Genomic DNA, 25399 nt, shown 5'->3' with positions numbered 1-25399 from the left:
TATGAGCAGACATCCTTTCTTTCACACTCTAGACTGGTTACCATTTACTGTGCATCTGCTATGTGCCAACACTTAAGTGCAGAGCTGTCTAAGAGCAAGACCATGCTTTCTCCAACGCTGCACACTGCCTTTTCTGTAGGATTCACGATAAGCTAATTCCTGTAGGCCAAATATATGATTAAGGAAGGTTCACACTGTGGTCTGATGATGGACAAAGGTGCTTTTCTATCGATAGCAAATGTCATTCTCCACAGTCCTGCCAGTGGGATCATGACAGGCGTTCTGGGGTGGGAGAGCAAACTGTCTGGTCCTCCTCTACCTTTGCTCATTCACAAGGTCTGGAGTTTTCTGGCACTGGGGAGATTTCCATCTGAGAGAAGCCTGGCCAACAAAGCCTTCTTATAGGTCCCCTTATAGGGGCTTTTAGCATAGGTGACTCTCTACCTTATTCAGCCTGTTAGTAAGCCATCCTGCTTCATAGAATTTAGTAAAGGATAATGAGGAAATATGGTTTTCCTCTCTCCCTCTACAGCGTCTCCTCTAAACCCCAAGTGCGTGACTTTGTCTTGGTACAAATGATGATTCTGGTCTCGCTCACAGCTCACCAGTTCTATAGCTTTGTTTTTCCCACTAGAATCTGAAGTACAAAGCTTAATTCTTTATAATGCAGTCACACACACCCAGCTTTAACATGAACACTTTCGTCATCTCTGTTTATATAGATAATACCTCTCACATTCTCTACAACTGACATTCCTCAATATTACAATGTATTAACCAGAATAAACTAATCTGTATCTACAAATACCGCTACCTTGCAGTCTCTACCTTGTTCTAACTCCCCCTTATGAATAGGTCTAAATCAAGATTTCCCTCAATTTATTACATCTCTTTTATATTTTCTTTTCTGTCCTTGTGTTCATTATGGATAATCCTGCAGTACTGTTTTAGACCCCTGTCTTGCCTCCCAAGGGTACCCTCTATTGCCCTAATCCATCAGTTGCTAGAAAAAAAAATGTAGTTTATAGTTACAAATGAAATCGTGGAGAGCAAGTAGTTGTTCTTTATAGCAGTCATGCAATTTATTTGCATAAACTGCATATACTTGTCTCATGTATGCACAGTCTAAAGGAGAGAATTAATGCTTATTTCTTTAGAGGAATTGCGAACCCTGCTTAGATGATGTAGGTGAAATATTTCTTCCCTAAATAAGAGCAGAGAGGAGTGGCAGCAATGGGAAATTCAAATATCCAGCCTCACTGGAAAATCAAAGCTAACAAATGTATAGGTATAACAACAGAAAAAGAGAAATTAACATAAAACATTTTATCTTTAAATGTTAAGGAAACTCATCCCAGAACAAAATAAATCCATAACAAAGATATTTCTAATAATGGAAGCTAGTTCTCTCTGAAAGGCTTCCTAGAGCAGCCTTCATCCCTCTCCTCTTCCTTAATCATGATGGGAGAGGGCATCTTTTTCGGTTCCAGAATTTTAAGTGGAGAAGTCTTGGGACACACTTTGAGTCTCTTTCCAGAAATGGGGCTTGTGTTTTTGGTTTAGTGATAAATAAATAAATGAAATAGAAATATAAGAGAATGTACTGGAGAGTCTGTTTTTCCAAGAAATGGTCTGTGACTTTATTTTTCTTGAAAATAAATGTTTAAAACTCACTGGGCCTTGGGCTTCACCTGGTGGTGCAGTGGTTGAGAGTCCACCTGCCAATGCAGGGGACACGGGTTCGTGCCCCGGTCCGGGAAGATCCCACATACCATGGAGCGGCTGGGCCCGTGAGCTGTGGCCGCTGAGCCTGTGCGTCCGGAGCCTGTGCTCTGCAACGGGAGAGGCCACAACAGTGAAAGGCCCGCGTACCGCAAAAAAAAAAACCTCACTGGGCCAACTCCGCTGATGAGGAGGTAAGAATAAAATTGCTTTATGAAAGAATGTAAGCACCTTGGGATCGCTCAACCTTCTGGAGCTGGAGGCAGCTTCAGACAAACGAGGAGCATACCTTGGCTAACTAGAAAACTTAGCAGGAGACCGCCTGCTGCACAGCAGCCCCAAATGGGCAACTACTAGATTATCTACCAGTGTCCTAGTTTGTTGAGGTAATTTAGGTGGAGTTGACACTGTCTTAGAAACACATTGACTAGTTCAGGACTTAAGAAGATACCATCTTTCCTGCCATTCATCCATACGTTGCTGGTGCCGGAGTTATTATAACTATGAAGTGGAGTTTTGGCTTGGAATCTTCTAGATTACTCAGTTACATTGAATTATAACAGCACCATCAGCCTTACTACACAGTGTGATTTTTAGAGTCAGGGATGCAATTAATAAAGGTCTACCATACGGTACAGGGAAGATCACTGAGGGGTCATTAAGGGAAGGAAAAATAAAAGATATCTGTACTTGAATTTGTACTGATTAAATTTTTAAATAGTCATTACAGTTAGCAACAGTACAGAAGTAATAATATGAAAATTGTGAAATAAATAGAATATCTTTTTCTGTACTGATTATTAGCTGAAATGATACAGTAGAAGATTCAATACAACTGTATAGAAAAAATTAGAATTAATTTCTCATTTAAAAATATATGTGAAAGAGATAAAGCAGTTAAATTTAAAAAAACTAAATGATATAAATTCAGCTTTGAAAACAAACTCTAAGGATACAATGATAAACTGAACTCTGGTGGGAACATAATTCTGCGGTTAACACCCCCAAGCAGGAGTGTACAGGGCTCCCCAGTGCAACAACAGACTACCTGCAGGACTGTTGGTTGATGGTCTGATTCTCCCTAGTTTGAGGGTTTAAAGAGACAAGAGGATAGAGTTGGGTGGGATTGGGACTCCCTCTGAGTTCTGGGTCCATGTAGAGATATTACCAGATGAGAGGCTCCCCAGCATTTATTAAGTGTTTATTCTTCCAGACAGTCTTCCAGTGCCTTCAAAACAAGTGTCACCTGAATCTCCTCTCACACCCAGGCGTATCCATTTTGGTCGTTAATCCTACTACTCTACTTAAAAACAAACTCAAACCTTGTCTTGTTCTATCATTCATGCCTGGGGTATTGACACTTGTATTTTGGGGTGTGCTGTAGCCTGTGTTTCTTTATAGCCCTTTACATGATTGTATCTTTGAAATAGATACAATTTCTATTTTGTATCCTACATGTGAAATACTTTTAAGCACATTGTTAAAAAGCAAAATTCAACTGAGTAAATTTAAAGATCTCATTGGCTTTATTCAACGATCTATGAATAGGACAGAAGCTCATCTAGTAAAGAGCAAGGAGCTTCCAGGAATTGTACAGAATGGAAGGCTCTTGTAGAAACTGGGGGGCTGAGGCTGATAACAAGAAAGTTATTAGCAAAATAAAAGAAAGGACTGGTTCAGGCCAGGACATCTTCTTTTGTGGGAAAGGGAATGCAATAGTCTTATTGTATAGATTCCCTCACTAGTGCTGACCAGGACATTCCTCACTGATTGGTTTATTCCACTCCTGGGAGAGGCTGAAACTGCAGTGAGGTTAGGTATTAAGTCTCGGTGGGGTGTAGCACAAGTGACTCCATTTTGGGCTTATTGTTTCTTTTTAACAGCAGTTTTATAATTGAATCCAACAGATTTGGAATTATCCATTGTTTACAATTTAGTCTTCCTGATTTGTGTCTTCATTTTGATGACAAACCAATGGCATTTTCTTAAGGAAGATGTTGTGCTTTTATGATATCCGTTGCCAAGTGGGATCATCTATCTTATTTGGATCTTGAACAGAAGGTTTTTTTTTTTCTTGAAGTGTTGACAGTCAAACTTTAAGTTTTCCCTTAGATTTATTCTTATGTTTCCAAAAGTATAACCTTGGATTTTCTGCCTTTAAAAGACTAGAGAATGGTAGGAAGTGTTTGTGAGGGTTCAAGAAGTTACATATAACCTGAGGAACATATACGTTTACCCTCACACAGCATTCTCATGTGCTACCCCTGTCCCCTCCCCGGAGGCCCCTCAACCCTAGTCACACACACAAGCACACACAAACACACAAGCACACACACAGAGAAAGAATCAATACTACTGATAGGAGTATTCCATATTCTTTGTATATTCATGCATGATGAAACCAAGATTGAGGGGATTAAAAATTCCAAAATGTTACCTCTTAGGTCTTTAAAAAGATATTACTCAGATAAATGACATCACATCAGGTTGCCAGAATGTGTTTTCTGTCTTTACGCTTTAGTCACCTGAATGCAAATTTGATTACTTGGGAGCCCTGCTTGATTCCTATATATAACTTGTATAAGTATATGTAAAGACGGTGTTCGAAGAGCCTACATTTCGCCTGTGTCAACTTCATTCCGGAGATTCTGTTTTTTACACAGCACCTCTCAGCTTCTACTATACTGTGTAACTTACTTGTGAAGTTTATTGTCTCTTCCTTATTCCCCCTGACTTGTGAGGAGAGGTCTAGCGAGCTGAAGACAGAAAAGCAGGCATTCCACTTGACAACATGGAGTTTACTGATAATTTTGACAGGACCAGTTTGGGTGGAGGAATGAGGTTAGAAATCAAATAGAAGTGGGTTGAGTCCTAAATGGGACATGAGGATGTGGACTCTTCATTTGAGAATTTTGTCTGCAAAGAAGAGAAAAGGGGTGCTAGCTAGCAGGAAATATAGATGCAAGATAGGGGGTATGTTGTTGTCGGGGGGTGGGGGGAGAGAGAGAGAGAGAGAGATATTAAGGATGGCAGACCCTTCAACATTTACATTCTGAGACTAGTCTTATTGAGACTAGTGGATTAACTGCACAAGAGTTGTTTAGAAATCTTTGGGAAGAACCTTTCCTAGGAGAGGGGATCACTCCTCATTTTTAAAAGGGGGAAAAAAGACAATCTGGCAGATGGAGGGAAGTTTATTGATTTAGTGGTGGGAAGATGAAGGAATTCTAGTCTGATGGTTTTTAGTTTTTACAATGAAGTGTGAGATCCAGTTAAATGATACTTAGGCCGGGAAACGTACTTAGGTTTGGGGAAAGAAATGGCTGTAGTAGATTGTTGTTTTGGTCTCTAGAGGCACATTTATTAGGGAATGTAGTTCATTTGCCAGCACTTGGACATTTGAGGTTTGAAGTCAAATACTTAAAGTAGAATCAGTCTGTCTGTTGAGTGATTTTCTCCAGCTGTATTCATGCACAGCTGCTCCCGTCCAGAGAAGGCAAGTAATTGAGCTGATCCATGCTTGGGTTTTGCCATGAGTGAGAGAAGCAAGAAAGATGAGGTTGTTTGTAATGATTATAATGATGGACCTCAGACTCAAATTTAGACAGATTGATGAGAAATATTTTAAAACCCCAATCGTGCAAGTACACTTCCATATTAAGAACTCAGGCTTTAAATCAGACCATCTGTGTTCAGATTCCATTTCCACTGTTTACTAACTGTGACCTTGAGCAGGTTATCTAAGTTTGTCCTAGTTTCCTTCATTTGTAAAGTGGGGATAATATTGGCACCAAACTCAGAATTATTGTTTGGATTTGAGGTTACACATGGAAAGAGTTTAGAAGAGTACCTGGTGCAAATTGAGCACTCAAATAAGAGACTATTACTGTAATTAATGTTATACATCCTCACCTAGTGTGTTCTCTTTCACTATGTACAGCAAAGAAGAAATATTTCTCTTTCTGTAATTTTCTCATCCAGAGCATTATACCTATTCTTTTTCTCACACCTGTATTTTTAATTGACTCACTCACCTACAATTTTTTTCTCTTATACACCTTTAAAATTGGAATGGAATGATAAGTGGAAAAACCCACAAAATCCAGTTTCAAACATAAAATTGGATCGATAAGTAACAAGTAAGTGTGTTTGGCAAAGTGTCCGTTTTTGGATAACCAGGATCCCATCTCAAAATCTTTTAATGGAAAAAATGAGACCACTCTAATGAGAACAAATGCGTTTAAAAAGTACCTTCCCCAGAGCAGTCTTTGCCCAGACATTAGTATCTTATCAACATTACATGTAAATTGCTGTTGGCTCATTGTCTTATAGACTGGGCAGTGTTGTGACACAACATTCTTTGTGTTCTATTCATTGGTGTACAATCTTATTTGTGTTTAACTTTCTGTGGCTTGTGAGAATACATTATGAATAATAATAGGTAGAAGCATAGGCTACTTATTAACCTTACTGGTTTAATATTTCCTCGAAGTCCATACACTCTAGGGACATGTGTTATCCCAACTGGGACACTTAAGAGTACAGGGGCACTTTAATAATCATATGTGACAGCAGGTATAAACCAGAACTGTCCTAGGTGTTGAAGGATAATTTTAAAAATTAGGTAATGGAGATCTAATGCACAGCACAGTGATTTATAGACACCAGTGCTGTATGATAAACTTCAAAGTTGCTAAGAGACTAGACCTTAAATGTTCTTACCATAAAAAAGGAAATGATGATTATGTGATGTGATAGAGGTGTTAGCTAATGCTACAGTAGTGATCGTATTGCAATATACAAATATATCAAACCAACATGTTGTACGCCTTAAACTTACACAATGTTATATGCCAATTGTATCTCAATTAAAAATAAATATTTTTTTAATTTTAATAAAATTTAAAGTAGGTAAAATCTGGATTTGTACAAATATAAAAAGAGCATGTGTCAAAGATTTCATTCAACTCACTAATTAATCAGGGTATGGGTAAGAAGTTGTAACAGGTTCCAAGGAGAATACTAAGTACTAGTCTTCATAGTCAAGTTAGGGATGCTAAAATGAATTAAGGATGGATGCAAAGCTGACAAATTGGTCAGTATCCATCAGGACAGTAATCAATTGCATTTGAGTGGACATAATTTGCATTTTTTGTGGACAAAATACCATTTGCATTACTATCAGTTTTCTTCATTTTGCAGAGTTTAAAATAGCCCAAAGATAATCTCAGCTACACAGGTGTATCACTCACTAATTTCTGGCCCACATCAAAGGCGTCACCATTTTTCCCCACGCAAGCAAAACTGGTCTGGCTGGGCACCCTAGTTAGTTATATGTTACATATTCTCTCTGTTGTTTGCCTCATATGATTTGGACTTAACTCCTAATTGATGCTTGGTTAGATGTTTAATTTTTCGTTTTATTCTTGGACAGATTCCTGTGTCTGTTCCCTCTGACCAAGAGGATCTTTAGGAACAAAATTGCAACTTTACTTTATAGCTTATCAAGCTGTACAGTATTAAGTTCTACTCCTCTTTGAGTATATTTGAGATTGGCCAGAACCTAAGCTGTTGTTATTTTGGGGGGAAAATGCTTCTTTTATTCTGTTTTGGTTGCCTCCTCTGGGAGGAGTGGAAGCATTTTGGCAGGATGAGCTGACCGATCTGCAGCTGTTCAAATACTTTGAGCCTTTGGCTTGAGTGTGGATTTTGCTTTAAAACCCTCCCCACAACTTACAAAAGAGAAAGAATGAAAGAAAGAAAATCCAACTGCCAACTGCATCTACTACTTTTTTTTTCTTTTAACTGCTGTTTGGTAAGCTGTAGTTGTACTTTCCTAACGAGAGGCTGTGTTTATTTTCAGCGTTGGCAGTTCTGCCTAATGAATCAACTGGTATTGAATTCACAAAGGGAGGTGCCGTTTCCCTCCTTCCATCTGTTTGCCAAATGTGTGTGTTCCCTCAGCTCCTAGTGGTGGTTTCAGTAAAAAGAGCCATTAGCAAGAGGGTGTTCTCAGTGAATTCTCAGTCCTCTGTCTGACTGCTTCGTGGTGTTTGTCCCTTGTGGTACCATAGAGGTTGTTTGCCAAAGCACAACACTTGCGATTCTAGAGAAAGTGTACTTATATTTGTTGTTTCAGTATAAAGTTGGCTCTGCGTTACTCCTAGTTTTAGTTTGGTTCTTGAGCCTTGGTTTGGTCCTCGAGCCTGGTTTGGTCCTTCACGATGGGATGTCTATCTCTGAGCAGTAGTGTTGCTATGGGGATTGAAATTACTCCAGAGAAGAGACAAGAGATCAAGTGAATACTGGTAGGCTCTCTTAAAACTGGGAGCCTGTGATGAATTTCTTTCGATTATACTGTATTTTCAGCAAACCCTTCTTTAATTCTTTTTTTTCTTCTTTAATTCTTATTAATAGTAGGGAGGAGGTTGTTTTATTAGCAAAATTTGGAGATGTCTTTTCTATTTTTATTTTGTACTTTCGTTCATGTATTAGGAGCCCTTTACGTCAGTACTTCTCAAACTTGAATGTGCATATGAATCACTTGAGATTTTGATGAGATGAAGATTCTGGTTCCATACAGTTAGGGGTCTGAGATTCTGCATTTCTGTCAAGCTTTGGGCCACACTATGAACAGTCAAAATATCAGGGCACACAGCTTTGGTGCTTTCTCTGTGGTCTTTGGAGCAATTTAGATATTTAGTCAAAGGGTAGAATGATGACTTGGTTGGTGTTTGGTAGCAAAATATTTGGAAATATTTGCCTTCGCATTGGTGTCAGGAACCCGGTAGAGGAATCAGACAACTTTCCAACTCTTGCAGAGACAGACCTTCACATTGACCATATGTTATTTTGTTTGAGATTTTGGAATTTCCAGGACATTTTACATACCTAATTTCAAATCTAAACTTGAAGTATTTTTCAAGGCAAATTATGAGTTGTTTGGAGGTTCTGTTACCTGTGTACAATAACATCGATTATGTTCTTTTCGCAGTTACATGCCCCACTTCTTGATATATTGCATAGGTTTTAAACATTAATTTCCCTGAAATTTGATTGTATGAATATTTTAATATCACTTTCTCTTGTGTACTGTGCAATTTCACTTAGCTTACTAAACAGTTTTATAAAAACTGAGTGTCATCCAAGAAGTCTTTGGAGTACTAGTAAATGTTATTACTCTATTCTGACCTAGATAATGGACAGTAAACTATTTTTAAATAAGGCCACTGACCCACTGAAGAGCTGTTCTCACACACACACACACACACACACACACACACACACACACACAAAGAAGGAACCTAATGTAAGCACTACATTCATCTGTATTATTACCCTTACCTTATTCCCCAAAACTTCTAATTAGTTTTGGAATTTACAGAAAAAGAGAAAGTATAAAATCTTGCTTCTAAAGTGAAGAGTAAGGATCATGAAGAAAACTGTTCCAATACCTATAAAGAATACTGGTTAACCAGGGGAGTCTGAGAGCTGAGAGAGGAGTGTGAAGTTAAAATGACAAAAGAGAAATACATATGTAAGGGGAGTGGAGAATCCAGATACTCACGAAGAGCATATCAGGGAGGAGAAACAATTTTTCTTCTCTACCCTCTTAGGTTCAATTTCTGGTGACCTCTGAATTAAACTGACAAAAGGCAAATTAGCAAGAGAAAAGAGTTTATTTATGGGTGCAATCTGCATACAGCGAAGAGTAACTCAAAAAGGAGGTTGGAATTTGGGGCTTATATATTCAATATAGTAGGGGAAAGGAATTGGGGAGAAAAGGCTCCTATGAGAAGAACCAGTAGGTTTCTTTAGGAAAGATATGTGTTTCTTTAGGAGAACAAACATGAGATAAGAAAGTTTGTGATCATGTGTGTTTGTGCAGGTGCTAGTGGTTTTTTGTCTTCTTCATAGCCCTGAAACTCTCCTGAGGGGATTTTTACGGTAGCCTCATTTCCAAGAAGATGCTACTTTTAAGTCAGATAAAGGAAGCTCTGACAAGGCTTCTTTCTGCATTTGTTGACTCACTTAAGATAAGCTTTGTACCAACTCTAGGTTTCTGAGTGAGTCACCACAGGGAAAAAGGGCACATTTACACTGAAGAAAGAAGGACTCAAGGTTAAAGAGGGGGAAGACTCAGTAGATTGTGAGGTGGAGACGTTACTCACGGTTAAACTATTTCTCTGTTCTTTAGAAATCTGATTAGGACTTCTAAAGTTTAGCAAGTCTTCAGAGCACTCCTGCTCTCAGAGGATTTATTCTGAATGAGAATCTGTATCTACCGAACATGAGTAGAATTATTCTGGAGCCTACGCTGATCTGGCTACATCAAGGCTGAGGCGCCAGGGTCCATGACAGTCACATTTTATATCTAGGTTTTAATGTTTAGTTGTAATGCTTTTTGAAATAGATAAAGCAAATTATTTCATGCATAGTTTCATGATATAATTGCTCAAAGAAAAATCTGTTGTTTCATGTATTAAGTAATAACTGGGCATCAGGTTTCTGAGTGATCCATCGGGGGATAATTTTGCATGTATTCTTAAAAATTTGAATAAAAATCCTATTTGCATATTTTCTGTGTGACAGTTATTATTTTATACATTCTTTTATTTAAATATATTACTATTTTTCTCCAGTCATCAAACACAGACAACCTCTTGGGATCATCCTAAAATGACTGAACTCTTCCAATCTCTTGGTGAGTGTTATTTTAGTTAATAGTAATGAATTAACCTAAACAACTGAGAGTTGTATATTCTTAAATGGACACTAGTCACCATCTTTCCTTACATGGCATGTTATGTTTAAAGGATCATGTCATGGGCATGTGAAAGCCGTTGAATTTCTAAGGGCAATGCAATAACCAGATTTTACCTTTCTTCTTAAGAGAATGCAGGGTTTGAAATGGTGTGAGCCAAAGAAGGTTGATTTTAAAAGGAGTGTAATTGTTTTACCTCTCTCATATCGAGTCATCTTAAACTTCAGCTTTGAGTGAAAACAAAAACAATTAGAGTGCAGCAGCCTCTAATCCAGTGCTTTAAATTTGCTTTTCACTCACTTTTTATTTAGTAAATACTATTAAATTAGCTTGCCTAGTTTCATTTTGTCTAAGTTGTCATTAAAAGCTAAATTCGTTTTAATATAAAAATGCATGAAAACACGTGAGATGAGAATTATGACCTTGTAGATTTCTAGTAGCATGTGACTTTGAACTGATTATTTAGCTGCTTCCCTTAGGTCATTCCAGTGGCTTTGAAAGAGTTTTCTTTTGGGGGGAGCTAAGGTGCTGCTGGAGAGGGAGAGTGGCACCCCAAAGCTCTCATGCCCACTCCCATTTCAGCAAGGAGGGGGCACTCCTTTTTATCTCTTTAAATATCAGGCTTCTGTGTGAGCTTCTGTTTGGGTAGGTGAGGACAGCTGCAAAGGTTGATCAAGCAAGAGAAAAGCCACTGGATTGTTTAGTTGGTAAAACGAAGAGGCCAATGTTGATGATTTCTGAGTTTTCTTCTAACTCTTCTAGGCTCTCATACGGATACTCTGTCTTTAAGGGGACAGAGAAAGAAATTCCAGTGTCTTCTCTTTCTCAACTTGATGCTAAATCTTTAAGATTTTTTTAAAATTAGGATAAAATTGACATATAACAATATATTAGTTCCAGGTGTACAACGTAATTATTCGATATTTGTATATATGTGAAATGATCACCACAGTTAAGTCTAATTAACATCCATCATCAAACATAGTTACATAGTTTTTTTTCTTGTGATGAGAACTTTTAAGATCTACTCTTTTAGCAACTTTTATATATACAATACAACATTATCAACTGGAGTTAATCTATTGTTTCTAAAGATTTGAGTATTGATTATAGTATAATTTTAACCAGATTGATAAAAGGGCAGAGGAAGCAAATCGATCAGGACAGAAGGAGCATAGAAATAAGACTAGCTTTGTGAGTGGTGAGATGGACAGCCTAGTTGACAGAAAACTGATTGTCCTTGGGGAAGATGCCCTGGAGGAGGATCCCTCTTAGCAGTAGAGAAGGCAGGGCCCTACGGTGGGATGTATTTATTAGGCCATGGAAAGTCAACAGGCTGTGTTTCCTTTTCCTCATTTCCCTCCATTTCCTTTTTGAAAATGCTTTCTTGAAATCTGTGTAGCACTGCTTTGGAAAGTATCTCACCGTGGTGCTAATGAACATTTCATTATTTTCTTAAATGTTGTAGATTTTAGGAATAGACCTTTTCATGTGAACAGACATAATACTTTTCCATCACTGAAGTAAACAAATATATTCTTGCCATTCAATGTAAGTTAAATCATAAGCATGTTTTGAATGTGTTCTGTTTCCCATTTCAGCTGACCTGAATAATGTACGTTTCTCTGCCTACCGCACAGCCATCAAAATCCGAAGACTACAAAAAGCACTATGTTGTGAGTTTATCCTGCCAAAGTTAATCACTCTGTTATTTGGATTGCCTTTCTTGTTTTGTTTTGTTTTGTTTTAAGACCAAGATAAATGAAGAGGGTGATGTGTGTGTGGAGTTAATCTGCTTTTCAGTGTACCTCGCTCAAGGAGTTGGCGGTGTTTCTGTGCATGCTTCATTATTCGCACCATCAGCATGCGTGCAGTAGTAAAACCAATGAGCAGATGCCATTCTCAGTTGGAGAACGAAATTAACCAAAATACAGGAGTCACATGAAAAGCTTTTTCAAAAATTATGCTGCCGCCCAATTTAAAAGGATTAAATCAAGGAATCAAAGTAGTAGATCATTGCCTTTTTCGTACTTTGGATTCATTTGCAAGTGTAGGATTCCAAACAGTTTGATTCAGTGCAATCATATAATAAAGGAACACTGAAAAATGGCATTCCTGACCCAAATTTGAACTGGTACCTAGAATATTAGATAAAGGGCTCTGTGTTCATTTAAACATGTCTTGAGACATTTAATGTTATCAACATGAACTTTAACCTGTAGAGAGTATGTTCAGAGTGATAGTCTGTGATAGTTTTACTAAAGGATTATTCCTTTCCCCATAACCTAAATTTAAGTATATATATGAATGCTTGTAATAGAGTATAGATTTCAGCTGTCTGGATTCTATTTGTGCTTGCAGTTTTAATGATTGAGTCTACTCAAAGAACATTTAGGCTTTGTCAGGTAGTTAATATGGAAAGTAACATTTGCCTATACGTTTACAACAGCATCATTTGAATAATTCCAGGTTAGGAATTCTGTTTGCTGCCTCTTGTTAACAGTTGTTGTACGTCTAGGCTCTTCAGTGAAGCTTTGCAGAATACCCTTAGAAAAATGATATATTAAGGTTAAAAACCTGCTCTGTAAGTCAGTAGAAATTAGAAATACATTTTAAGCTGGTTACATGAGGAGAGCTGAGGAAAGAGAAGCGTAGAATCATTCCGAGAAAATATAGTAACGCAAAGCTTTAGAATAAGAGAAACAAGCTACGTGTGGAAGAGCTGTCTGAAGGGCTGAAAAACACCTCCAGATGAGGCGATGGACGAGAGGCTGAGATGGCGTGGAAGCCCGTAATCCTTGGAGCCCCAGAAATCATTGGCAGGTTGTAGTGGTCACAGCAAGTATGGCGGAATGACCAGTCTCAAAATACAAAGCCAGCACACTCTGGCTCGTGGTCTGTACGTTGAGCCGTAAGGGAATAGGAAGTGAATTAGGAGCACTCAGAAGGGATTGCAGTGAGCTCAGTCGGGCCAGGGTGACAGCAGTTTTGAAAGAGGCTCAGCTGCATGTCCAGAATCTAGCTGACAGACCTGGAAGGGCTTCTCAGGCCTGATGAGCTAAAAATGAGGACAAATGACTCAGCCGCAATATCTCCATTGATGGGAGACTGCTTTGTGTCACTGTGAACATGGGCCCAGTTTTCAGTAATACTTCTGGGCAGATAAACATATTAACGCATTTGCTGTTTTCTTTTGTGGGTTCTTCTGAGTCCTAAAGAAAAAACTCCATCCTTCAGCTCATCCCTCCAAACCAGAGAGGAGCAGAAGAGAGATGCCTCCCACCTCTAAACTAAACGACATTTAGTAATGCACACTTAGAAACATGCTGGGTTGTGTTCGATTGTAAACGTTCGAGGTGATGTCCTTAGGGCCACCTGGCTGCCACTTTCCCCGCTGCCTCCTGACCCCAGTGCTCTCCTAGTGGGGCCTTGGCACCACTGACCCAGCTACCTGTTTATGATTAATCTGCTTCTTCCTCTCCCATCCTTTCTGTTTACTCGAAATGCCCTGACCCTTCTTCCTCTGCAATCGTCTGTAACCCTTTAGTCCTTCCAAATTCTGTTAAAAATTTACTTCTTTTGGAAACATTTACAAGCTAATCCCACCTGCCTCCAGTTTTTTCAGAACTTTATGATGGCCTGTAATGACTTTTTCTCCCATCAGCACCTCTTGCGTGGCTTTGTGTGACAGATAATGTGAGGAAAATTGCCCCATCTGTGTCGACACCTGCTTTAGGTCAACGGTTGCCTCTCATTTCACGTGACTCTCCACCCAGCACAGTGTCCTAACAAAGAGGGCACACTGTTGTTACTGTCATTGTTCATTCATTTATCGGCCTCCAAGACTGTGCAAGAGATAAAACAACATAAAAAGACTTGGTTCCCACACTCAAGGAAGGTAAATTTGGAGATAGCACGTTACACGTGGACACAACCCCCCTGCTTACAACAGATCCTGCTGCCCTCAGCACAGAACGGCCTTTGCCTTGGCCGGTCTCTCCATTCGCCTCATTCACCACGGCCCACGGCGAGCTCTCACAGTTCTAGTGGACATTGAAATGGTGACCTCTGTATTTTGTTCCTCTTGCCTGAAGAGCTCCTGTCTTAGCTCTTTGTGGCTGGTGCGTTCTTTTCCTTTTTAGGTCCTAGTTTAACTCACCCGTCTCTAATGAGTCTTTCTTGGCTACTCTACTCCAAACTAGGTCACTCCTGATTTTCCATGTCATAGGTTCCGTTCTTTTCTTATGTGGCACTTGTCATAATATTTGATATTCTATGTATTTACTTACTTACCATCTGTCTCTCCAAATGAACTAATCTTTTATGTGAGGAGTGAGTCTGCTTTCTTCTCCACTTCAGGCCTCATACAATCTCTGGCACAGAGCAGTCTCCTAGGATACAAGTGAATGATTTTTTTTTAATAAATTTATTGATTCATTTATTTATTTTTTGGCTGCGTTGGGTCTCGTTGCTACATGCGGGCTCTTTCTAGTTGCAGCAAGCGGGGGCTACTCTTTGTTGCAGTGCACGGGCTTCTCATTACGGTGGCTTCTCTTTGTTGTGGAGCATGGGCTCTAGGCTCACGGGCTTCAGTAGTTGTGGCACACAGGCTCAGTAGTTGTGGCTCGCGGCCTTTAGAGCACAGGCTCAATAGTTGTGGCTCACGGGCTTAGTTGCCCTGCAGCATGTGGGATCCTTCCGGACCAGGGATCAAACCCATGTCCCTTGCATTGGCAGGCGGATTCTTAACCACTGCGCCACCAGGGAAGTCCCCATGGGTGAATGCTTTGAGTTTGAAAATTATCGGAGTACTCCAGGAAATATGTATAGGATTTATAGCAGCACTTATTAATAGTAACATTTGTTTCATTTTGGCATATTCATAAATATGATATACAGCAGCAAAAATAAACTAGTAATCAGCATCAACATGGTTGAATCTTAGAATTTTAAAGTTGCGTGAAAAAAATCAAGTAGCAGAAGAAATTTGTACAGTTTGATTCCATTTATTTATATAGTTCAAAACCAGGCAGAACTAAGTGCTCTGTTATTTAGGGACACATATATACTTTCAGAAATTTAAAGTGAAATACAATGATTAGAGGTTCTCCCTGTGATTGTGAGGGGATGTAATTAAGGAGATTTTTCCAACGAGCTTCCAACATACAGTGATAGCCTATTTCTGTAGCTGTGTAATGAATTAATGGGAGCCTGTTCTATTATTTTTGTTTAGACCACACTTACACATATTCTTTTGTGTTTTGATTTAAAAACTTTATGTGCTAGGCAGCAACAGAGAAGCCAAAGGGAAATACTGACAGAGATTCCCTTCATTGTGAAGAGTAAGGCAAAACTTCCTTGAGTAGGAAGTATATCAGCCAGGATCTAAAAGCCACGTAGGATTTAGGCACAGGATTTAGGCACATGGCTGTAATCAAGGGTAAGAAGGAAGGGAGTTATATTCATAAGACTCAAAGGCTTGGATGGAGTTCAGGGAACATCATGTAATAATGGAGTCTAAATGGAGTAGCTTATGAGCTAGTTTGTCCAGTATTCTGAAATGTCCTTAAAATCAGTTTAGGTCCAGTTTCAAGGTCATTTTTAACGAAATCTTCTCTGATTCCCTTAGTTTTTTGTTCCTCAAGCTCTCACAATGTTGTGTTTAATGTTTGGCTATTTTCTTTACAGATTGGGGTGCTATAGAACAGTTTTCTGTTTTGTGTAAGTTAGGACATAGGGCCAGTCGTGGATGTAATGCGTTAGACAATATCTAAGATCAAAGGACCAAGGGAAGAGAGGACAAGTAGAGTTCAAGTGAAAGGTGATGGAGGCTGAGCATAGGAGGGGAGATGAGGGCATGGATTTGTAAGGAGGAAGGAGAGCTAATAATTGGGAGGATTTGGTACTTGATAGATTGCAGTGTGTGCAAGAAGGAGAGTGGTAGGATATCTTGGGATTTGCAGACTCATGGTCTGTGTAGTAACAGCATTACTGGATTTCTGCATAACAAAAAGGCAAGACCTTTATTTGGACATATTAAGGTGGAGATTCCTGGAAGACAATACTATAGCTCTGGTTGGGAACAAAGCAGCGGGAATGTGGATCAGGTATTCAAGCAGGAGATCAGGATGAGAAAACAGAACCTGGAGTCATCCAGAGAGAAGTAATAACTGTAGTAATGAAAGTGAATGAGAGCATCAGGTTTATAGAGGGAAAGGGCAGACATGAGACCTTGAGTGCCACTGACATTTCTGAGCTGTCCGGGGAAGAGGAGATAGGAAAGGTGCTAAGAAGGGACAGTCAAACAGAGAGGAGGAGAGTCATAGAAGCCCAAGGTCGGATGCTAAACAGTGTGTGTTTTTGCAGAACAGGAGAATGAAGATCCAATTCCATTCAACCCCCTTTGCCTCATTGTGGGCTTAAAGAAAAGCCTGAAAGTTGGTAGAAAGTGATTCTGCTATTTGTTTCATTTGCTGCATGACTGAGCTGTCATTTGTCTCCCTTTGAAAAGAGATAATCATAATTTTCTGTGACTTAAATGTAGTCAGTCTTTAAAGGTACCTAAATGTGACACACTTCAGGGAGATGTATTCCTGGCTTAAGCACGAAGGCAAAGTGTCAGAGTAAATCACTAAAAATTGAAGACATAATAGTCTGTGGGATGTGGCAAATTACTGTCACAGCTACAAAGTGTATCACAAAGGAGGCTTTTCCAGAAGAAATACAAGGACAGCCTGATTCAGGAAGTGGTCTTTTTGGAATTTGGTCTTTTGTCACCTTTAGGCCATGTAGGGGTGTAATAGCAGTGCTGTGTTGCTGGCATAATTAGTGTTGAAATTCAGAAAACTTAGAGCATTTTGGCAGTATTTGAATATGTTTCTTTATATCTGTGAGGAATTATAGCTCTGTGGCCACTGTCATTCATTAAGCACTTCTCTTTGTCAAGTACTGTGAAGAATGAATTTGAATTTTACTCCTGCCCTCTGGAAGTTTATAATTGAAAATAGTGTACAGTGCCAAGAAATGAGGTAAAAATGACAATGAAAATTCCAGATGGTTCTTTTTTTTTTTTTCCTGACACCATCTCGAACTCATGTGAAACGTACACAGGTTACTTTTGTAATTAGCTGAAATTTTACCAGTGATGTATTTGACATCTAGAGGAAACGGACTGATCTTTTGTCCAGACGTGTGTGTTCTATATTTGTGTCTTTCTCTCTTTTAAAAAAAATGACCTCTCTGTTGAGTTGTTTTAAAAATAATTTTAATCTGCATAATTTTAAAGCAGTTCTTTTCCATTGTAGATAATTTGGGGAAAAAAAATCATTCTATGGTATTTAAGCAGCTAGAGTAGACACATTTCATAAATGTCTTTAAAAAATTCAAAATTAGGGCTTCCCTGGTGGCACAGTGGTTAAGAATCTGCCTGCCAATGCAAGGGACACAGGTTCAAGCCCTGGTCCGGGAATATCCCACATGCCACGGAGCAACTAAGCCCGTGCACCACAACTACTGAGCCTGTGCTCTAGAGCCCGCAAGCCACAACTACTGAGCCTGCGTGCCACAACTACTGAAGCGCACACGACTAGAGCCCATGCTCCTCAACAAGAGAAGCCACTGCAATGAGAAGCCCGCGCACTGCAACTAGAGAAAGCCCGCACACAACAAAGACCCAATGCAGTCAAAAATAAATAAATAAATTTATTTTAAAAAAAAATTCAAAATTAGTGGTTATTCAATGGTTAAAAATAGAAAAATACAAAGTAAACTGTTTGTTCATTTTACTTAACTGTCAAAATATGTCATGCTTTTGAGGGAACATTTGTGTATCATGCAAAGAGAAAGTAGTTGTTTATATATAAAAAAATGTTTTCCCAAGTTTATTTTTTTAACGTTAAAAAGTTAAGTATGAAGATGGGGAAGAATTTTATAAAGCAGTAATTTCCATGAGCAGACCTAAAGTTCATGTGGTTCTGTAATTTTCCAAACCTACATGTTTAGATTTAGAAGAGTCATCTCCACACTCAGTAAATGTATAGATACATGGCAGTTTGATAATCTAGTATGTTTTCCTGTTTTCAGTTGGCTAATGAATGACTCAAAGTTGATTGAAGGGAAAGATTATGTAATGTTCTTCTCTTTGTCTAAACTCTTCCTCCTGGCCTTGGAGGGCGCCCCCTAGGCCAACATGGCCTGCCCCCTGAGCTCGGTGCGTCTATCTCACGGTAGCTATGTGCCACTCATGTGTGACCACACACCATCCACACTGCCATCATCGGTTCCCAGAGCTGCCCAGACTTCCTTGAATTCTTGTCTTTTTTCGAGCAGTTCTCTCTTCCTGGAATTCTTTCCTTGCTTTATATGGATCTCTTGTATCTTAGCTTTTTTTTTTTTTTTTTTTTTTTTTTGCGGTACGCGGGCCTCTCACTGCTGTGGCCTCTCCCGTTGCAGAGCACAGGCTCCGGACGCGCAGGCTCAGTGACCATGGCTCATGGGCCCAGCCGCTCCGCGGCATGTGGGATCTTCCCGGACTGGGGCAGGAACCCGTGTCCCTGCATCGGCAGGTGGACTCTCAACCACTGCGCCACCAGGGAAGCCCTATCTTAGCTATTTTTTAAGGTCCATTTCAAATCCCACCTTTCCAGGGAGCTTTTTCTAGGCTGCTTCCACTCCACTAGTGGTAATAGCTCTCATAGAAACTTACGTCTTCTTCTTTTAGGGCATTTCCACCCCTTTTAGTGAAGTTATCAGTGTGCTTATCCTCCTTCTCAGACTGGCCATCTTCGAGAGCAGGGCTCCACTTTATCCTTATGTGCCCACCCTATGCCCATTGTAGAGGTTCTGTCCATGAAGGGCAAGGAATGGGAGCAAATACACGAAGAGCCGTGGATGGGTGGACCTGTACTGTGAACCTCCTCTAATCCTACCTAGCTACAAGTTGCCTATGTGCCAAAGGATCATGGGAAGCAACCCAGGTTAGAGCCAGATTTTGAGGACCTTACAGATCAGGCTTGATTCAGTAGGTGGCGGAGAACTATTATTTTTCTCCAAACCTGTTTTATTAACAGAATATCTTCAGTGAACTTTGTATCTCATGATGTGCATGTGGAGAAACTGTTTAAGAATGATCAGTTACACAGTGATATAAAGGATGAATGAGAGGTGAGCTGGCTGTTCTCAAAAGTGAGGAGAAAGAGCAGTGTCGTATTTTAGCTGTTCTACCGTTAGGATTAGACTTAGAGATTTATGCTTTCCTGCATTTAAAAGTACAAAGAAGCTGAAGAGAGGAAAGCCACAAAAGTAAAGGTGGAAAAATTTACATTCCAAAGAGTGAAAAGCGAGGTCATATTGAAAAGTGGCAGAGTTTAGGTTCAAAAGCACAAACATAAGAGATGTGGATAAAAGAAGAGTTTAGAGATGTAAGAACGGAAATGCTGTTTATTTCTTTAAAAATTGAAATTAGCTAAAAAGGATAGATTCTTAAATTGAAGAATCAAGCTAAAAACTCAAGACTGGCAGTGGTTTTGTTTCAGTGTTGTTCTATAATGTAATGACTGTGCATATTCCTTTTTCTCACCTGATTAGTGGATCTCTTAGAGTTGAATACAACAAATGAAGTTTTCAAACAGCACAAGCTGAACCAAAACGATCAGCTTCTTAGTGTTCCAGATGTCATCAACTGTCTGACAACAATTTATGATGGCCTTGAACAAATGCATAAAAATCTGGTCAACGTTCCTCTCTGTGTGGATATGTGTCTCAACTGGCTACTCAATGTATATGATACGTAAGTGCATTTTTTCCCATTAAAATACAGTCATTGGGTGAAATATGTTGATAGTGCAAAATGTCTACATTTTTTAAGTGAATTTTTAAGAAAATACTTTCTTTCAAAGTCCTTTTCCCAGTGGAAATATTTATGTTAACTGTTGAAAAGGAACGACTTTCCAAAAATTGAGCTCTTAACGAACAATAGAACAAAAAAGAATGTCCATCTATGATATTTAAGATTTTGCTTCAATTTATAAAGGCTGTCAAATTTGTAGTCTTTTTAATCACCATGCTAGGGGAAACCTAATGGAAAGAAGTCCGATTTCCTTCCTCCATAATGTTTTATAGTATTTCTTTTTTCAAAAGACAAAATTTTGCAGTTATTGTTATGAATTTTAAAATTTGTTGGCTCATAATAATCCACTCTGCATTTCTTGTATGACAACTTAAGAGCAATTTGGCAATTAAAAGGATTTAATTTCTCTTTTGGTATTAGCTTTTTTAATTGCAGTGGTGGTTATGTGTATATATGGTGTTTTAAATAATTTATACTGTAGGACACTCCAATATCTGTAATTTAATTAGATGCTCACTCCCAGCTTTCAGCATAACTCATTTGCCATTAATTTGGCTTTTTGAAATGTGACAATGCGTTTGTAAAATAATCAATTCTAGAAAGACCTGCTGTGGGCTGATATTTCTGAAACATTAAGAATTATTCATTCTTCTGGTAGGGGGTTAAAGTATGCAAAGATGAAATAAGAAAATTAGAACTCTAAATTTTATTTTCTGTTAATTAGCTGTATGAAAATTTGTGCTTATCAGTTTTTTATTTGATTTAGAGAGAAAGAAGATAGATGATAGTTCATAAATGCACGCATGGTTTAGCAGCTGATTGATTCTGTATAAGAAGTAAATGATAGATGCAAGAACTTTCAAGAGCTTTCAGTTAATTAAAATTTCATTTATTCTTTTGATTAGAAAAATCTTTTATCTTTCAATACTGACAAATATCATAACAATGTCTTTTTTAAAAATAATCAAATAGCCATTGTGTGCTTGAGGCACTTAATAAACTCACTGAAGAACAGATAGCATGGATCTTTGTTACCATGATGAATGTGGGCTTTACTACCTCCCTGTGTGATATCTTTCAGTACATTTCATTTTAACGCAAATTTTTATACTCCTAGGGTAAAATATGACTGTTAACATTAATTCACTGTTAAGTTGATCTTCAATTTTTTAAACCTCTAAGAGACATTTTCTGTAGTAAATTCACTAAAATAACTAGTCAATTAGGTGTTTTAACTACAAAGCCTATAACTTAATTTTATGTCCCAGGAAGAATGCCAAAGTCATGGGATACTTAGTTAAGGACTTCATTAAGCTCTATGGAGTATGGTGGAGCCAGAGGTGTGTATTTTGAGACATGTTTTAGGGAAGAACTGGAGAAGATGTTAAATCACCCTGCTTCGGCATTATCTGTGGCTCTAACACTCTACTTGGGCTGCCTTAACAAAGTATCACAGACTAGTTGGCTTAAACAACAGAAATTTATTTCTCATAGTCCTGGAGACTGGAAGTCCAAAGTCAAGATGTCAGCAGGGTTGGTTTCTTCTGAGGCCTCTCTCCTTGGCTTACAGATGGCTGTCCTCTCCCTGTGTTCCCCCATGGTCTTTCTTCTGTGTGTGTCTGTGTCCTAATGTTCTATAAGAACACCAGTCATATTGGATTAGTTGCCACCCTCATGACTTCATTTCAACTTAATTACCTATTTAAAGACTTTCTCCACATATAGTTGCATCCTGAGGTACTGGGAGTTAGGACTTCAACACATGAATTTTAGGTGGATGTAACTCAGCCCATAACGCATATGTATGCTGTTTTCACTGGACAGCCCAAAGGGAATAGTGCCACTTAGTTGGGAAGGAAGCAGTATGTGAAACATCGTTAAGTCGTATTCTAGGGAGTTAAATGTTGGCATATTTTCACTTTCTACCGTCAAATGTGAACACATGAGAAACGCAACACAGAGATATTGTTTCTTATTTTTAGGAAGACAGTATCTTGAAATTTTCCTTTTCAAAGGACAAAAAGCTTTTAGGATTTATCTCCCTTCCATGCCAAAGAAATATAGCAAAGACCATGCTAGGTTAGAACAGTGTCCATTCAGTCGAGTTTTCCACCTTGGAGAGGAATATCATGAATTAACCTAAGGAAAAAGTATAGTTACTCATATGATGGTAGTCTCAGATGGCCAGAGTTGATTACCTAAATTTCTCTAGCAACTAAGACTTATTCCTTTATCCAAACAAGAGTTATTAACTGTTTTCAAGTCATTAGTTTCCTTTGAGAATCTGATGGAATTTTGATCTACTCCATCCAATGCACCAGGACGTTATGGACCCCTAAGAAGTCTCTGAACCTTGGAAATGGTACCATGATCTAACCCGTCCATTCATTCAGTTAATCTGACATTCATCTATTAACCATATATTTTTTACTGCATTGCTTTGTGCAGTATTTTTTACTACACTGCTTTGGTTGCAGCCAGACCTGGTATTTTCAGCCCTTGAAATATATTCAGCCAGCTCTTGAAATAATGAGTGATGCACACACAGGAGATCCTAGAATTCTAGAAGCAGAAGGACTTTGAGGATCTTCCATTCTGCCCTCCTCATTTTACTGATTGAGAAACTGACCAAGTGAGATAAGACAGTTTATCCATAGCCACCTACTGCATATTGGTAGTAGATATGGAACTATATTCAGCTTTTTTGATAATCACTTGATTATTCCTACCATACTGCCATATCTAAGAAAGATAGTACTTTATAAATTATATTGTTTACTGTTTCTTTCAGCTTTTAACATGTACCCAACTCCTAATATTCTGAATTGTCTGAAAAAAGAGTCTATTTTCTTCTGTTGTAGAGGACAGGAATCCAAATTTTTGGTTCTGGTTTGCTTTAAAACTTGACAGCTGCCTAACTTTTGGCATCTCAGTTTCTCATCTGAAAAACTGAGATAAAAATATCTGCTCTGCTTCACGTACACAAGTGATTGTGAAGGGCAAATGAACTAATATATATAGAGAAAGGATTTTATAAACTATAAAGATAAAACTGATTCCATTTATGAGTTCACAGCCTCTCTCAGTCTTCATCTTCCTGGGCTAAAAAGTCTTAATTCCACAATCTTCCTTCTAAATTTAGTGGAAATTAAATTTGTTTAAATCAAGATTTAAATCAGTAGTCTGGATTTCTTGGTTTAAATATTTTTGTCCCTGCAGAGAATATTAACCTCATTTGATGCAGTGTTAAGTCATTTTTCCCACTATTCCAAGGTGGATATAATTTTATTTATAAGGTACCTATCTTTCTGGTTGAATTAATTTCAGGAGTTACTTATGAAAACTATCAGGGAATCAAATACTTAAATATTGTGTTATGTCACTCACAGTAAATTTCATTGACTCCCTGTTACCTTTCAAATTCTGATATCTTATTTAACGTCAAAGCCCTCTATCCTCTGGCTCCATATAACCTGGACAACTTTATCAACCGTTTACTCTTGATGCAAGTTCTCGCTGTACCTGATGAATCCTGCCTCTGGTGCTCACATCCGCTTCCTCTGTCCCCTTGTCCGGGCTTTTCCTATGATAATCTACTTTCTCCTCGTCAGGACAGTCCAGCTGTGTCGTGCCTTCAGTGTCTGGTTTTAGACTTACCTTCTCTATCAAATGTTGTGAGACTAATAACTACTCAGACGAACCACCAATCATTAATGACTAGTCAGCCACAATTATCTCGTTTATTTCCATGCGTAAGATTGGTCTAATATTTTCTTACGATTCTCTAGTTGTTTCCTTATCTCACCTCTCCAGCTAGTCATGGGTAGGAATCATGTCCTAACACTTTTCTCTTGGTCCTGTGGAACATAGAACAATGCTGGGATCACAGTAAGCCTTTATCATCATTGGTGATGCCATGAATGGACGGTTGACATTTTCAGTAGTCTTCCTGATGATGTTCCCTTCTGGTGTTGTCACCAAAGACTGGAGATCAGCCTCCAAAACGTACCAGTTTGATCTTTTTTTCCTTTAAGGGATTACTTTGTCCTTAGCCACAGTCATGTACTAGTCTATTTGCACAGCCTTTTGTTATTTTCTTCAAGTCTATTGTCTGATTGTGTACAGAGAATAAAATTTCCTGATTTTTGGAGGGAAGAAAACAGACATAGTCTATTTTCGTGTGATAATTAGGAAACACCTAAAAAATATGAAATAGAAACACACTTCATAGCATGGCTCAGTTTAAGGTTAATTTGGAACTAGTATTTCTATAATTGTGGGAAACTGAAATGAGTATATAAACTTTAGGTTTCTGCTTATAATGGCTATATTTATTTTAAAATTTAAGTATTAGTTATTTTATAGGTCAGTTCTGAATGTTGTACACATACATAGCAAGGGTTCAATATGTTTGTTGGGTATGATTTAGTATAGATTATAAACTCTAGGCTATTGAGGGACTTTTTTTTTTTTTTTTTTTTGCGGTACGCGGGCCTCTCACTGTTGTGGCCTCTCCCGTTGCGGAGCACAGGCTCCGGACGCGCAGGCTCAGCGGCCATGGCTCACGGGCCCAGCCGCTCCGCGGCATGTGGGATTTTCCCGGACTGGGGCACGAACCCGCGTCCCCTGCATAGGCAGGCGGACTGTCAACCACTGCGCCACCAGGGAAGCCCTGAGGGACTATTTTGAAAATACATTTTACCAATCCCTAAGCATGTTTTCCTTTTTTATTTATTTCATACTTTATATGTCATTGTATGTTTACAGAAACTTGAGTATTTATAATTTGAGAATGAAAGATATCAATTAGTAGTAATAGTAAAAATATCAACGAGCCAGACTTAAATACAGTTTGACAATAAGGATGCTTAAAATTAAAGTTACATGGTACAAATATTTATATGTTTTTAAATAGTATGAATTACTAAATTTTAAGTATTCATGTAATTATGTAAACATTTAGTTATAGGTTTTGAATGTGTTGTGTGTATTGAAAACATATCATAAGAAAATTAACAGTAAAAACAAACTGAAAACTGATCCTGTTTATATGAAATAATAAAGGT

At 38.5% G+C, this 25399-nt stretch overlaps 1 protein-coding gene across 6 annotated transcripts in view; it reads left to right on the top strand.

The window, feature by feature from the left end:
• The window catches only part of UTRN (utrophin), a gene marked incomplete at both ends in the record, with an annotated part of 495417 nt that overhangs the window by 410556 nt on the left and 59462 nt on the right, over nucleotides 1-25399 (top strand). For all 6 annotated transcript variants that reach the window (XM_082855593.1, XM_082855592.1, XM_082855591.1 and 3 more), the window contains 3 exons: nucleotides 10365-10426; nucleotides 12088-12162; nucleotides 20072-20273. In XM_082855593.1, coding sequence (XP_082711719.1) covers nucleotides 10365-10426; nucleotides 12088-12162; nucleotides 20072-20273 — 339 coding nt within the window. The remainder of the gene's footprint in view (nucleotides 1-10364; nucleotides 10427-12087; nucleotides 12163-20071; nucleotides 20274-25399) is intronic.

The sequence above is a fragment of the Leucopleurus acutus genome (assembly GCF_964270905.1).
Source record: "Leucopleurus acutus genome assembly, chromosome: 15".
NCBI lineage: Eukaryota > Metazoa > Chordata > Mammalia > Artiodactyla > Delphinidae > Leucopleurus > Leucopleurus acutus.
Note: the sequence above shows the minus strand (reverse complement) of the source record. Positions and strands in the feature narration are given on the sequence as shown.